The sequence below is a fragment of the Eleginops maclovinus genome, chromosome 9 (genome assembly GCF_036324505.1).
Source record: "Eleginops maclovinus isolate JMC-PN-2008 ecotype Puerto Natales chromosome 9, JC_Emac_rtc_rv5, whole genome shotgun sequence".
Lineage (NCBI taxonomy): Eukaryota > Metazoa > Chordata > Actinopteri > Perciformes > Eleginopidae > Eleginops > Eleginops maclovinus.
This window is the reverse complement of record NC_086357.1, coordinates 6,457,166-6,473,317: the sequence shown is the minus strand read 5'-3', so window position 1 is coordinate 6,473,317 and position 16,152 is coordinate 6,457,166. Positions and strand designations below refer to the sequence as shown.

The following is a 16,152-nucleotide window of genomic DNA, read 5'->3' as shown; positions in this document are numbered from 1 at the left end:
AGGAGGTTTTCACTCAAAATCTCACGATACATGGCCCCATTCATTCTTTCCTTTACACGGATCAGTCGTCCTGGTCCCTTTGCAGAAAAACAGCCCCAAAGCATGATGTTTCCACCCCCATGCTTCACAGTAGGTATGGTGTTCTTTGGATGCAACTCTGCATTCTTTCTCCTCCGAACACGACGAGTTGAGTTTTTACCAAAAAGTTCTATTTTGGTTTCATCTGACCATATGACATTCTCCCAATCCTCTTCTGGATCATCCAAATGCCCTCTAGCAAACTTCAGACGGGCCTGGACATGTACTGGCTTAAGCAGGGGGACACGTCTGGAAGTGCAGGATTTAAGTCCCTGGTGGCGTAGTGTGTTACTGATGGTAGCCTCTGTTACTTTGGTCCCAGCTCTCTGCAGGTCATTCACTAGGTCCCCCCGTGTGGTTCTGGGATTTTTGCTCACCGTTCTTGTGATCATTTTGACCCCACGGGGTGAGATCTTGCGTGGAGCCCCAGATCGAGGGAGATTAGCAGTGGTCTTGTATGTCTTCCATTTTCTAATAATTGCTCCCACAGTTGATTTCTTCACACCAAGCTGCTTACCTATTGCAGATTCAGTTTTCCCAGCCTGGTGCAGGTCTACAATGTTGTCTCTGGTCTCCTTTGACAGCTCTTTGGTCTTGGCCATAGTGGAGTTTGGAGTATGACTGTTTGAGGTTGTGGACAGGTGTCTTTTATACTGATAACGAGTTCAAAAAGGTGCCATTAATACAGGTAACGAGTGGAGGACAGAGGAGCCTCTTAAAGAAGAAGTTACAGGTCTGTGAGAGCCAGAAATCTTGCTTGTTTGTAGGTGACCAAATACTTATTTTACCGAGGAATTTACCAATTAATTCATTAAAAATCCTACAATGTGATTTCCTGGATTGTTTCCCCCATTCTGTCTCTCATAGTTGAAGTGTACCTATGATAAAAATTACAGGCCTCTCTCATCTTTTTAAATGGGAGAACTTGCACAATTGGTGGCTGACTAAATACTTTTTTGCCCCACTATATGTCAAATGTGATGCTAAATTCCAGAGGAATAGTCTTTAAGTCCCACAATTAGGTTGTGACAATACCTTATTTTGGACATTTTACATGTGTGAAACTATTACAGGGGGAGGCTGCAGCAAAGGCGCTGTCACCCCAAGTACATCTCCCTGTAATGAGCTACTTCTACAGATGGGTGTATGCTGGTCACCTCTGACGTAGCTTTGGTGGTAGTGCTCCTGCAGGAGGCTGCAGAAGGTAGCCAGCTCTTTGTGTTTGTGAGGCTGAGCCAGGAGCTCGGTCCAGGGGGACGGACTGCTGCGGTCCTGAGACAGCGACCTGCACAACAAACAAACAAACACACACGCAGTCAATACACATACACAGTTAGAAAAAAGCTCTTTGGTGCCAACAAGGACAAGAACTTTTCAAATGTTCAGCAGTTGTTTATACACATAACCTTTTTCTTCATATTTGTGTAACGAATGTTAAAAAAACAGACAGTTTTTATGAAGACATTTTGCATAAGCAGAGAGAGAGATTCAGCCTTTAGCCCAGAGCTCCACCAAAGTAAGCAGTGTCCACAGAGCTGAGCCGCTGCAGCTCTACAGCCTGCGTGTAAAGGGTTGTATTTGGGAAAAAATAGGACAAAAAGGTGGAAAGGCATGAAGGCTTGAAAAAAGAATCTGCTGACCAAAGTGTTCACATCCATGTAAGAGAAAGGTGTCCAAGTGCTGCGACACTCACCTGCAAAGCTGCAGGACGCACATTTGAACACACTGTGGTCAAGATTTAGCTCTCACTGATTTCAATTCATGTATTGACTTTACCAAAAATAAATAAAAACATTTTACAAATATTTTGAATGATGATTAAAATATCCCAAACGTAGTTTTTTGTTTATGTTGTAAGGATGAATAAATATAAAATAAAATAGAAAGCAGAACATCTTTCCTCTTGTCGGCCAATCATATTCCACCTCACAATGAAATGAGAAGCCGTTATTTGTTTTATTTTAATATTTATCTACACCAAATTTTAGTGGAAAGTCATTTCAAGGAAAGATTTATTTTTCTTAAATGACAAAAAAACAATTACATGACAAAGATTTATTTTAGATCTTGAAATTAATTTGATCAAATTAAACATGGGATGAATCGATATGGTGGATAAGGATGATGGTAGAACGTAGAGCATCGTCCTGGTTTTAATTACATGTCATTTTTAAAACATGATCCCTGTTTTTCTCACCAGTGTATGTGGTAAAAATCAAGTGTAATGTGTTTGCAGACACACACCAAAGACACTCACTAGTCTTGTTGCCAGAGTCCTGTCCGTCCTGTATAGTAAGGGTCCACAGCACATAGAAACTGCTGGACGCTAACTTGCATATGTTGGGCAATATCCAATAATAGCATAAGTTATAATTATAAACCATATACATGTAAATGGCTTGTCCAATTTGGGAGTGGTTTTGGAGGTTACTAAGGATGCAGAATCCATTTCTGACATTATTAGTATCAAAAATGGCTTTTTTTTTTTACAGGAAGTAGCCATATTTGTGCTCTCGGTGGGCTGATTTTCAACAATTGTGGGTACATTTTGAAGTTTTAGTGGACTCTGGATCAACTGGATCTGACAGATTTCTTATTTAATTGAAAAATAAATTGCTCACAGTAGAGGTAACAATTTTCATCTTGTGCTCTCTATATCCAATGGTCGCAACACTACTCATGGTAGTCAAAATCAGACCCCCGAGGGTACAATTATGGCAAATTTCTCGTTAAAACTGTGATTTGTGATCCTGGAAAAGTCAGAAATTCAGTCAACAGCCTCAATAACCCCCCAAAACACTCAAAAATTGTCCAAATCAGCCAAGCTATTTTTTTTTTAAATGATTACCTGGATGAGTAGTGCTATTTAATGCTAATTAGAACAATGTATGCTAACATATGCAAGTTAGCATCCGGCAGTCTCATAATAATACATTTTATTTATATAGGTGGCTTTCAAGGCTCTCAAGATCTCCAAAATGTGTTTTATGTGCTGGCAACCTATACTTTACATTTATAACATCGGGGTACTCAACATTTCTGGGTTCACTATGCTGGGAACTACACCACACATAGACACACACATTGTTACTCGATTATTTTGCTGATGATGTAAATGATCTGCCTTGTACAATTGATTTAAGGTGTTCAGTGTAAATGTGTGTGTGTGTGTGTGTGTGTGTGTGTGTGTGTGTGTGTGTGTGTGTGTGTGTGTGTGTGTGTGTGTGTGTGTGTGTGTGTGTGTGTGTGTGTGTGTGTGTGTGTGTGTGTAGAGGAAGCGCAGACAGGCTCTAGGAGGGAGAGATGGCTGTGGAGCCTCCAGTATTAGAGAAGCAACATTTTCCCACGCTACAGGAGACAAGCGCGTCCAATGAAAGCGGAACCCCTCAGCAGAGAGGGGAGGAGGAGGGGGGCAGAGACACAGAATCAACTACCTGAACTTCGTCTGCTGAAACATCTCCCAGGACTCTGCATCTTGAGCTCTATTCTCACGTGTGAAGATAATCAGAGACACACATGTTAGTAACTGACTGCAACGCCCTTCTGACATCAAAGGGTCAATTATGTTAAACATTTTTGGGGAAAGACAATCCACGCTTATAAAAACTTTGGAACTCAACAAACGATTTTCTGAAGTCTGGGATAACGGCATGCTGACTACAGCAGAGCAGTCAGGTTGTAAACAAGCTAAGTTTTGTCTAGATGATCGAAACCGAACCAACCTGCGACAAATCCTGTATAGGTCGTTGGATGGATGAACCAAACTGTTTTATTCCTAAGCCAAAATAAGACAATTTCAAACCAATTTACTAACTAACTTACAGCTGTGGCCCAGGGATGTCTCCCAATCAAAGGGTCTGTAGGGTCCTGCAGTCAACATGTCAAAGTATCCTTGCGCAAGACACCCCAAATTGCCCCTGTTGTTATGTGTACAGTATTGAACGGAAGGATAAAAGCATCAGCTAAATGACAGGTAAAAATGATGTATAATGTAAAAGTGCAAAGAAATATGTAATAACTATTGATGGATTTAGGAAACACACTCATAAAGTACCACAATAAAATCATTGACATATAAGCACTCTGATCATTCTGCAGCTTACCCACAATCCTTACTTCAAAATGCAGCTCCGCGTGAAGACTATATCAACACTGCACAACTATGACTATTTCTAGATCAGATCTCAGAAATGACTGTACCTTTGGTAGTACAACATTATTATTATCATTGGAGAAGATAAGAAGCATTGTCAAGAGTACAATAGAAAAATATGTTACATTTACCACACAGTTATTTTGCAATATTCACTGCAAATCAATTCTATCTATGATCACATGAAGCATTTAAAATCTAAATCTATAATCCAGACTAGCACTATAACTCCATTCACCAGTTGGATTGCTTTTAATATTTGGCCCCTTCGTCACAGTACCTGAAGAAGACGTCCCGCGGCTGGCGGCTGGTGTTGGGCTGTACCAGCTGCTCCTTCAGGTGCTCCAGGGAACAGTTGTAGACGTACACTGGACATCTTAACTGGGTGCAGTCACCGGTGCTCTGCTGGGACACCTGCCGGCTGAAGCTGATGTGGAAGTCTGCACTCTGGGGTTCAGAGAACTGGACGCCTTCTTTTTCCCCACGATCAGGAAAAAGATGAAAAAATTACATATTATCCCCAAATCGTTCATCCCTACATGTTGTGGGTAAATATATGAGGTAACAGTAGTCCCTACTATAGTAGTCAATCAAACATACAGACCCGTACCCTGTATCAGACCCTCCCTCTCATCCACCACTGCTGCTGAAAGTCTCATCCATGCCTTCATACCATCCGGACTGGATTACTGCCAAGCCCCCAGGAAGTGCTCCGGACTTTGAGAAAATATTCGAAACTCAACTGCACATGCTCTATGCTCTCGACAGCTAGGCATTATGGGTAATTTGTGATGGCTCTCGTGAATCTCAGGCCATTTTGCCTTCATGTGTATTGAGCAGCTTCATAGGAATGAACGAGGGCCAACGCTGTATCCAGTTCTTATTATATCCATGATTACTGCATTAGCATTCTCTCTGGTTCACCTGCATACATCCTGAATAAACTACAATATGTCCAAAATTCCGCTGCCCGCATGCTCAAGCTCCAACCACATCACCCCTATCCTCCTTGACCTCCACTGGCTCCCCATCAAACACCGGATTGACTTCAAAAAATGACTTCACACCTACAAAGTCATCAACAACCTCACCCTCCTCCTACCTCTGTGACCTCATCCAACAACACACCCCCACCCATCCCCCCAGGTCTGCTGACGCTTTTCTACTACAGCCCATCAGGACAAAGCTCCAGACCTGGGGTGACAGGGCCTCCGCTGCAGCCTCCCCCTCCCCTCTGGATCTCCCTCCCCTTGTCGTGCAATACCAATTATGTGCAATTTATATACCGTATTTTCTGGACTACAAGGCGCACCTGAATATTAGCCGCACAAGCTAAAATTAGGGGAAAATCCTGTTTTGTTCATACATTAGCCGCACCGTACTATAAGCCGCAGGGTTCAAAGCTTGTGCAAAAAGTAGCGGCTTATAGTCCGGAAATTACGGTACTCGTCTTGCTCTTGCTAATCTAGTCTCTTTTTCGCGCTAATTCGTACGGCACTACTTTGCCTGGCGGACGGACATGTGACCGGCATACCACTCTTTTCCCCCGTGACTGTGTGTCTGATCACACAGCCCTTCCGCCAGGCAAAGTAGTGCCGTACAACAGCGGAACAAACCAAAACAAAACCTCTTACGATATCACAAAAATCATGAAAAATCCATAGAAAAGCCGCACCGGACTATAAGCCGCAGGGTTCAAAGCTTGTGCAAAAAGTAGTGGCTTATAGTCTGGAAATTACGGTACATACATATGCCATTCAAATCTGTGCAATATAAACCTGGCTGCTATATCTGTTACAGGTTGTGTATTTTGTGAATTGTGTAATTCTTTTTTCCTTTTTTTAATTTTCAGTTTTTCATCTGTAATATTTTTTTACTGCGTGCTTCTTTTAAGCTGTCTTTGGCTCTGTTGTTGCTGTAGCAGATGTAAATGTCCCCTCTGTGAGACGAATAAAGGTATTCACATCCCGAAAGGCCAATACAAAGCTCTTAAAACTCCCTTATTCACTCCAGATTTCAATCTCTAATCATCAACCCATCCCTCTGTTCTGATTTTATTTAAAGCATTTTTGAGCAAAAAAAAAGGAGTGCTACATAAATCATATGTATTATTATATATTATATATTAATATTATACATAATGGTGGGACGTTTTTAAAAAGAAATGTATGTGCATGTATTTAGTTCTGTATTTAAATACAATCCGGAGTTAATTGTTGTTTACATGAGTATTTTAATGTAGGTATACGTCTACTCCAACTACATTTTGGAAGCCAATAATATATTTTTACTTCAATACATTCATTTGTCAACATAAGATTTTAGGTGCAAACTATGGATGTATTATTATGGGTTAGGGTTAGGGTTAATCATAAATCATAAAGAAATGGTTAACACATTAATGCATCACTAATTCTAACCAAATATATAGAAGTATTCCTGAAAATGGCATCTTGAGGGGAACACTTTCCACACTGTAAACTCTTTGAAATGATGTGCTCCAGTTTCCTGTCTTTTAAAAAAATATCCAACCATGTATACAATTATTAAGATTTAGTGGACACTACACTTCCACTGGAGCACGAGACCCACCTGAGCCTGGGGTCCCCGTCTCCGTCTCTGACACTCTGCTGTCCCAGCTGTCCTGGTGCAAGTTCAGGGCCTCTGGGGTCCCACTCTGGCCCTCGAACGGTGGTGCGAGCACAGGGGACCTGGCGCTGAAGTGTCCGCTGTTGGAGTTCCTCGGGAGTTTACCGGCCAAACTGAGGCCGGATTCGCTGGTGGAGCCGGACAGGGAGTCAGCCTGGGATTTGTTGCTGGGAGTCAGGGTGTCGTCCTCCTGCAGGCTGATGCTGCCCTGAGGCTCCAGCCCCGACGCCATCAACATCAGAACATCTGCAGGGTAGACACAGAAACCATATTTAACTTTAGCACTGCAGGATGCGTTCATAGTGGTGTCATCAATCAAACATTTTCATTGCTAGTGTGTATTTTCTGGAAGGTTAAAACAAATATGTGTGTGGTGCTGTAAGGACAAAGTGGTGAAAGAAATCAGGTTTTTTTTTGCTTTATTACAATATATCAGATTAGTTTGGATGATTTTTGAATTACTGGCATTTCCCCACACTTAGCTAAAGCATCAACAAGGTCACTGCAGCCTAATTCATATGTTCTGGGAATGTAATCAACTAAAGCATTACTGGGGGTCCATATGGGAGACTTCTGGGTTTGAGATTCCTTGTACACCTGAAAGTAGTCCTGTTAGGCGACATTTCTGAAATCCCTTCTAACCAAAGGAAAAAAGTGTGACTAATCAAACTGGCCATGATTGCTGGATAAAAATGTATTGCTCTTTTATGGAAGAGTGCAGAAGCTCCCCCTATGTCCATGTGGCTTAAACAAATCTCCTCCTACATGATGTCAAAAAGAATGATGTTTAATCTTAAAAGAAAACCACGTCTCTTCAACGAGTACTGGTCTGGATTTAGTATTTATATTGAAAACATCCAACAACCTATTGTGAGCTGAAGAAGGGTTATGTCAAATACATTTGCTGAGGCAAGTAGCTGAATCTTTCCTTCTCCTTTTTGAGATCACTGCACAAGGTGGCCCCGTCTGGAGGTAGGGGTAGGAGGCACTGGTCTTAAGGGTTTCTGTTTCTGTCTTTTGTCATTGTGTATTTTTTTGTTATTACTTTACTTGTATTTTTACATTATTATCATTATTGTTTTGTTATTTTTTATTTGTATTTGTTGTTTTATAGCACCTGCATTTGCACCCTGCATTTTTTACCTTTGTGATGTGTGAAAAAACTCAATAAATACGGTTTAAAAACAAAAAAGGTCACTGCCACAGAGAGCCGCTTTGATATCCTCTGTATAATGTGCGCTTCACAGGGTTATTATCTTCCTCGAGTAACTCCTAGCTTTTTTACTTGTAACGCTTAACAGATTAATCGACGCATTAATGCCTTAGCGTTTACAGCCCTGGTTCCACACCGACAGAGCACATTATAGTAAATGCAAAGTGTACCTGTGTAGGAAGCAGGGAGGAAGGTGAGGATGATCTGCTGAGAGCTGATGTACTTGGCATAGCACCTCCACTGAGGGGTGGAGCAGCTCCTCTCCTCCAGCGACGGCTCTTCATCCACCAGGTCTGCGTTACTGAAACTCTGTAACATTTATGAAAGATTGGTCTCACTGTCCCATCAACAAATAGATCATGGTTTTAAGTATTTAAACCTTTTGTTAAAAACATGTTTTGTTCAAGATTGTCTATTGTTAATTCCTAAGTAAATGTGGGCCATTTATTTTAAACTACAGCTATGAGAAGAGAGAAAAAAACAGTTTGTATCACAGACAGGCCTCTCTTTATAATTCCCACTTTTTTATTAGTATATGTTTTCAGAATTCATTCTTGAAAATCTCAGTTTTGGGAGGTGCTTTTATTTTAACTTACTGTAGGTGAACTCAATGCTCATGCATATGGAATAATACAGTGTTTCACAAAAAACCCTTCCGCTGATGAAAGGGAATTCAGAATAATTCTGAAGGTGTCTAGTATGACAGGCTTTGTATTTATTTTTTAACATAATATAAAACAGAAAGTTTCCTGCTCAGGTAAAGGTGTTTAGTTTGGCCATCACATGTTATTCAGATGAATGTGGTTGGTGTAGGGAAAGCAGCTGTATCACCTGTAAAGTGCTGGTGGAGCCCATCCCCTCTTTGCTGCTGCCGGTGGTGTGGAATGACATCATGTTGTCCTGTCTGTCTGGAGGCTTCACACACTCCTCTGTAACGATATAAAATCACAGGAGGCAGACATGAGAAGAGACATTTCCCTCCTGCATTGCACAGAGTCACAAAGTCACAAAGTCACAAAGTCACAAAGTCACAAACACAGGCAGTCAGGATTAGACTCTGTAGTGCCAGAAGAACCACCTCCAGCTCAACACAGAGAAACCACGGAGCTGTAGACTACAGAAGGTGCACACTTTCTCCCCCCACACCAGTGGACATCCAGGGAACAGACATTGATGTTTTAGGATCTTAAAAGCACCTGGCTGAACAACAAAGTGGACTAGCCAGATAATTATACTGCGCTATGTTTAAAAGGAGAGACGGGGATCTGCTGAGGAGACTGAGGTCCTTTGGGAGTGTGGGGGGACAACTTTCTTGACTCTGTGGTGGCTGTACAATTATCACATTCCCTAGTAGACACACCAAAACCTTTGTGCAATATATACTTGTGTTGCAATTTAAAAGTTCTATACTTCCTACTTCCAATACTGTTATTAATGGCTGCTACTTCCCTACTTTGTTTTAAATGTTCACTTGCTTTTATAATGCTGCTACATGTGCATGCTTCTTTATTTTATATTTTATTTTACTGTTACTTTATTTTAGTTTGTCTAATCTGCACCGTCCACTTTGCTGTACCAACCTAAATTTCCCTGCTGTGTGACGAATAAATTACTTGTGATTTCTGATTCTGAAGCAGAGACACACACTGACCTTTGATCACAGGTAAGGAGAAAGGAGCAACGTGGCCATCCCGCTCTCGCTGGAAGACATGCTGCATGAAGTTAAAGTGGTCGCTGTCGGCGAGCGGGATCTCTCTGTCGCTCAGCTCGTGCTCCAGGCTGCTGTGGAACAGACTGAGCAGCAGCTCGTTGGGCAGACAGGGGGCGCTGTGAGTCTGCTCCTCTGTCTCCACTGCTGCACACAGACAGACAAGGGAGAGTTACTGTTAAAGTAAACACTAAGGTATTGCCTGGTATTGTTCCTTTTCTATCCTACTTTCCTTCAGAAAACAATGTATTTAATGACGGCTGTTACTCTCACTGTTGAAGTAGCAGAGTATCGTACCTGTACTGAAGGTGAGGAAGAAGATCTCGACCTGCTGGCATTTAGGGAGCAGCTGAATGAGGTCGAACTGGAAAGGAACCATGTGGATGCTTTCCTCCGAGGCCAGGGCATCACCTACACACACACACACACACACACACACACACACACACACACACACACACACACACACACACACAGGAAATCCAGCCTTCAACTCAAAGAGAGGATTTGCCTTTTTGAATATATAAATAAATGCACATACTTCAAATGACACAGAATGCAAATAGAAATATTTAAAAATTGTCAGAAACAAATAAATATGTTTAGATTGTTTTCTTAAATTACGGTTACGCTGTTATTAAAATAACAATACAATACAATAAAAGCCTTCGAGACTTAAATCTGTTTCCAGGTTGTTTGAAACATTCATAGAAAGAACAGCCATGTAGAATTTATTAGAACTACATTCTTCTTTTTTTAAGTTACCTTAATACTGAGTTATGTAGAATCCTACTATTTTTTATATATATTTACATTTTATGAAATTATTCACAAATGATACATAACAAAATAAACACATCTAGGTACCCAAATTAACTACACAACAGTTGACAAATCCAAAATGAAATAACAGTAATAATACAAATAAAAGAATACAATATTAATTTAAATCTTTTTAGTGTTCTATAATTTATCCATTTTTCCCGTCTTTCCTCAAAGACATGCATCTGATTTCTTATTCTCATAGCTGTTTTCTCCATTCCATAAATTTCATTTATTAGAATCTTCCATTGTGAGTTAATTAAGTTATTATCTGTTAGCCAAATCCTTGTTATTTGTTTAGTGATTGCTATTCTTATCACAAGAAATAGGTAGGCATCTTTTTTTTTGTTATTGCCTCTGGTGTTTTCCCCAATAAGGTTAATGGAGAACACTTCTTCTACTTCAGCATAGGATCTGACTATTTCCTCCACTCAAAGCAGGAAAGGTAACTTGTCTACATTGCACCGTTTTATCTTACCGCTCACATCCTTGACTGGAGCAGCCAGGGAGCAGACCTGCTCCTTATTCTGGCACAGCTGGCACAAATACTCAAAGGTCATCATGGTGGACATACAGGCCAGGTCCCTTGGGTAGATCTGGAAGAAAAAACATGAGGTCATTTTTAAACATGACTTTAAATTACCTCACACAGGAAGCACAGAGTTTGCATTATTATATTTTGTACCTTTCATACCTTAGTTTGAAATACTTTTTCGCAGTACCTTTAGTAAACTAAAACAGATTTATTTCTTATTTATTTTTTATTTTCTTAAAGCGATTTGGACCCCCGGGAGTGGCCATAGAGAGAAAAAATAAATAAAACGAGGCCACGCTTAACTAATTTGTGCGCACACAATGTCATTCGAGGCCTCATTTTAATTAAAACGTTTGCACATTTTAATTAAAGGTCTTCTATTATGTTATATTTGAACAATATATTGTAGGGAGTATCTATACAAAACTTGTCTGTTTTTTGCTCAAAATACCAAACAGATCTCCCATTGCAGCATCCCTCTATTTCAGCCCTGTTCCTGAAGTGCTGATTCTGTGACAGTCGCTTTAAATTTGAGCTGAGCTGAAGCTGGCCACGCCCCTTTGCAGCTTAATGCAGCTCTCTGTCTGAAGAGAGAAGTTTCTAATGGAGAAACTCAGCTAAACGCTGCCATGATTAAACCCCATATGATGTTTCAAACCACATCAAGCATTATTTCTGAAACACTTCTCAGTGTTTACCTCTAGAACAGAGACATGTATTATATACAACAACTCTAAGTCCCTCCTGCTGACATCCTGCTGAATACACAGACACACAGAGCTGCCTACTCAAGGGGATTCAGCCATGGATAAGAACAGCTTGCGACTTTATATGGGGGACAATAGGTTGGGACATGTCACGTGGGCGGGACGTTGCCAGGAGTTCAATGTAAAGCCAGCCCACATTTTGGTTATGACGTCATATCGGCAGCAAATCTGGATCAGCTTGTTTGTACCCCCGTTTTTAGAGATGTGGGTAAGGAGGAAAAGAGAGAGGGTTGTATTTTCTGACACTTTGTGAGTCTCCTTACACACCGGGGACACATAGTTATGTATAAAAGACAGCAAAAAGTGCATTTTGCATAAAAGGGGACTTTAAATCAAAGAATACGGAGCTGCTGGGGAGTGATGAGAAAGGAAAGGGTTGAAAGTTTGGTAAAGTCAGGAAGATATTGACAGATTTGAACTTCAGATCAATAACTCATGAACATAACATTGTAAAAATACAAACAATGTGACTTTACAGCCATAGCAAGGTAGACAACGAGCTACAGAGCAGTTTCCAGGAACAGTTCGATACGCCGTCCCCCATGCAAGTTCATTCATTGGTTTCTTTCTGCGGCCGGAGGAGACACAAAATAGTAAAGCGTGGACTCGTTTCATTTATTTGTTTCTCTCTATTGCCACTCCCGGGCTCCGTATCCCCATGCCCCACGCCTCAGGACTAGCTCATAGTGAGTAAGACAGTGTGTATGAAGAAGCTGTACACACTGCTTGAGGGATTTCCTGGTACTTGAGGCCCTGGAAGTGGCGATGGGGGTCCATGCAGTTCATCACGATGCCGCTCTGTGGCTCCACCCAGCACTCGGTCACCAGGTGCAGCTCTGTGTCCACGTCGACCGCCTCCACCTCTGTGTCGTTGTCCTCGTCGGTGGAGAAGCTGGGAAGACGAACGACGACAGGCTGACAAATGGACATGCCACTAGCATTCATGTAGTAGCGTCAGTGTGAATGCCAACATTTCATTTCAGGTTTCTGCCAGTCTTACCTGTCCTTAGTAGATGTAGCGTGAGGAGGAAACATGATGTACTGAACAATACAAGAGTGACTCTCTCTGTCCGTGTCCCCCGAAATACCCTAAGAACAGACATTTCATTCAATTATTAGAACAAATGGAAAACTCTAGAAGTTCGTGTCGCTAGAGATTTTGTAGTCCTGCTGTTCTATACCTTCATCGGCAGCTCGATCACCATGTTCACGATGCCCTCCCCGCTGGCAGCAAAGTGGAAGCCTTCTGAGATGCGGATCCTGCCACAGACATCAATTAATTATAATTAAAAGCACTATAGAACACACACAAGAACAGCATAGTGAGGTGTGTGAACTCACTCGGAGAGCATGGTGAGGATGTGAGCGACAGCCTGCATGGCCACGGCCGCTCCCTGGCTGCTCTGCACCGCCCACACCCAGCGCTGGTGCAGGAAGTAGCGGGACAGAGAGGCTAGGGTGGAGGAGGCCGTCCGGTTGGCTGCCATGCTGAGCGGGACGGAGCTGTTGGTGGGCTGAGGAAAGTTCTCCATGTTGAAAATGAACGGAGTCCTGAAGTCCAAGGGGAGCTTTTCATACCTGCAGGGCAGTTTATTTTATTTAAGAGTTCATTTCACAAAGAGGATACACTGAGAGGTACTTAGTCTCTTACACATCGGACTCAGATGTAGTCAACCCCAGTTGAAAACAATACTTTTAATTCAGATATTCTAATGCTGCAACCTGAAACAGATATACTGCATACTGGAGAATATTTTACTATCAAATAACGCACAGCAAAGCAGTACTAAGATGAGGACATAAATGTTGTGACATTGCAGAAGCTTGTGGAATCAATACCACAGTGAATGTGTGCCGTAATCAAAGCCAAAGGCGGTCCAACGAATATTAGAGTGTGTGACCTTTCTTTTGGCCAGGCAGTGTAATAGCCCCTTTATTACGGTTATGTATATTAATTTAATTTATTTCCTATCATCATTTATTTATGAAGGCTATTTTGTTTAAATATTTATTCGTTTTTTGCCATTATTATTATTAATAATGCATTTATTTAATCATTTAATCATAATTATAAGTTGGATTTATATAGCTCCTTTTCAATACAATATGATGAGGGGCGGTGGGGAGGACAAAAAGGAAAACAAATAAATACATTATACATTTTTCTTTCATTTGCATAAAAAACTGCTTTGTTTTGTTTATTCTCCCGGTAAATAAATGAGTTTTGTGTTTTGATAAAGCATGTGTATAAACAAACTAAGTCAATAAATAAAGGGGGAAACAAATAATGAAAAAGACATAATGCATTTTATAATAATAATAATAATAGATTTGTATAGCGCCTTTCAAGGGACCCAAGGCCGCCTTACATGTTGTAAGGACAGACAAAAAACGAACAAACAAACAAGTAGGGCTTATAATAAAGAAAAAAGGATGACACTTGCTTCCACGTCATGCAGTTCTGATGCCCTGCTTCCACGCACTGACCTGATGAGCAGCTTCTCCAGAGGCTTGTTGAGCACCACCACACAGGGCCGGTCTGACAGAGCCGGTTTGGGGGCGGGGATGGAGGGAGACTTGGATGGTGATGGATGACCGACAATCTTCCTCTTGGTCTTGGGTGTGGCCTCTTTGTTCTGGACGCGATGGGGGAAGCGCAGTTTGAGGATTTGCTCCCGCAGCTCATCTACAATCTGATGGAAAAACACAAGTGTCGGAACAGGTGAGCCTGGGTATTTAAAAAAAAAACGGAAACAGATTATGACAACTATGGGGCAGAAAACCTCAATCAGTGCTGCCCTCATTTTCAGTTACATTGCTGTTACTGCAGAACGGAATATTTTCTTTTTTGTGGAAGCAAAATTATAACTTTTAAAACACTGAAACCATGTTAAAATGTATATACTGTGTTAAATGATTCATTTATTTAGTTATTAGCCATGTAATAAGCAGCCCTGTCATGTTTATTGTTGTATTATTGTATTATGTGCACCTATATTTACAGGTTTTTATTCAAGTATCCTCTTCATAAGGCCATATGTTGTCTGTGAGGCACATCAATACAAACAAAAGGCAAAATGCTACCCAACACATCACTAACGGTAAACAACAACACAGGGTGGAACCCTGCCAGAACACGGGACAGTATCATGTGATCTCCTGCACAGTAAATGGTTTTGGTACTGTCAGTACCTTGTTTCTGACATGCGCTGGTGTACCGATGGGGAAGCCCAGGCGCAGCACCATGCAGGGCGTCTTGGAGATGAGCCGGACCAGGTAGAAGGAGGTGGGGGGCTGCTCCGACGAACTGCGGACACAACTCATCTACTATTTCTCCATCAACTGAACCATATGTTGGTATGAAATTTAATTCTCAATTGAAACACAACCTCTATGGCTTGGAACATCTTGGAGTTGTACTCACTTTGACAAAATAGTTATTTCCTTCAGAGATTATTGGATTTATGATTTGTAAAAGCCTCAAGAGAGGAAATTATTAGCCAAGTAGCACACATGAAAACTGTCAGCTCTCAGTGCTTTCTGCTGTCTCACCTGTATATGAGTTTAACATACGAGTATCCCTCCACCAGCACGAAGCTGCTCCAGTCCTTCAGCAGGGATGTGAGGGCGGAGTGGGAGATCCGGCACTGGATGGTGCTGTAACGGCCGTTGTTCCCAGCTGTGTGCAGGTGTTTGGGGACAGGCCTGGAGGGACACCATTGTTCATGTAAAGAATAAACAGAATATGACAGAAAATATGTACACACAAGTCACTGCCTTTACTTTATCTAAAACATTTCTCACATGTCATGCTCGAGGATGATAGCTATGCGATGCATGTGCAGCCATCTCTGCCAGAAAGTGGCATCCATAGAGAGGATGGGCTTCCAGTAGGATGCAAACTGAGACTGAGAGGAGTCTTTGGATCCACTGTGCTGCAGGGACAGGACCTGAGAGGAGAGGAGCAGACATATTAAAGGCTGGCTGAGACAACACAAACTAGGGGTGGGTGGATTAGCAATGAGGAATATGCAGTGACTATCATGCTTTTTTCAGTGATGGATTTGAACATATTTAAGCTACTTCATGACGGTAATAACTTTTGTAACCTTCAAAATAATTAACTTTGACTTGTTTGACTGTTTTTAGCTTACTTGGGAGATAATTCAAGCCCTGGTTCAAGTGTGTGTCAATCTACAGCTGTTCTGATCTGTTTAGAGTCAAATG

At 41.5% G+C, this 16,152-nt stretch overlaps 1 protein-coding gene across 2 annotated transcripts in view; it reads right to left on the bottom strand.

The window, feature by feature from the left end:
• The window catches only part of szt2 (SZT2 subunit of KICSTOR complex), a 93,818-nt gene that overhangs the window by 69,377 nt on the left and 8,289 nt on the right, over nucleotides 1–16,152 (bottom strand). For both annotated transcript variants that reach the window (XM_063891038.1, XM_063891039.1), the window contains exons 12-28: nucleotides 15,730–15,875; nucleotides 15,478–15,630; nucleotides 15,118–15,232; nucleotides 14,413–14,618; nucleotides 13,267–13,503; nucleotides 13,107–13,185; nucleotides 12,926–13,014; nucleotides 12,649–12,817; nucleotides 11,102–11,219; nucleotides 10,099–10,212; nucleotides 9,745–9,948; nucleotides 8,925–9,022; nucleotides 8,264–8,402; nucleotides 6,824–7,126; nucleotides 4,512–4,704; nucleotides 3,513–3,560; nucleotides 1,236–1,363 (exon numbers count right to left, since the gene is read on the bottom strand). In XM_063891038.1, the coding sequence (XP_063747108.1) occupies nucleotides 1,236–1,363; nucleotides 3,513–3,560; nucleotides 4,512–4,704; nucleotides 6,824–7,126; nucleotides 8,264–8,402; nucleotides 8,925–9,022; nucleotides 9,745–9,948; nucleotides 10,099–10,212; nucleotides 11,102–11,219; nucleotides 12,649–12,817; nucleotides 12,926–13,014; nucleotides 13,107–13,185; nucleotides 13,267–13,503; nucleotides 14,413–14,618; nucleotides 15,118–15,232; nucleotides 15,478–15,630; nucleotides 15,730–15,875 (2,539 nt within the window). The remainder of the gene's footprint in view (nucleotides 1–1,235; nucleotides 1,364–3,512; nucleotides 3,561–4,511; nucleotides 4,705–6,823; nucleotides 7,127–8,263; nucleotides 8,403–8,924; nucleotides 9,023–9,744; nucleotides 9,949–10,098; nucleotides 10,213–11,101; nucleotides 11,220–12,648; nucleotides 12,818–12,925; nucleotides 13,015–13,106; nucleotides 13,186–13,266; nucleotides 13,504–14,412; nucleotides 14,619–15,117; nucleotides 15,233–15,477; nucleotides 15,631–15,729; nucleotides 15,876–16,152) is intronic.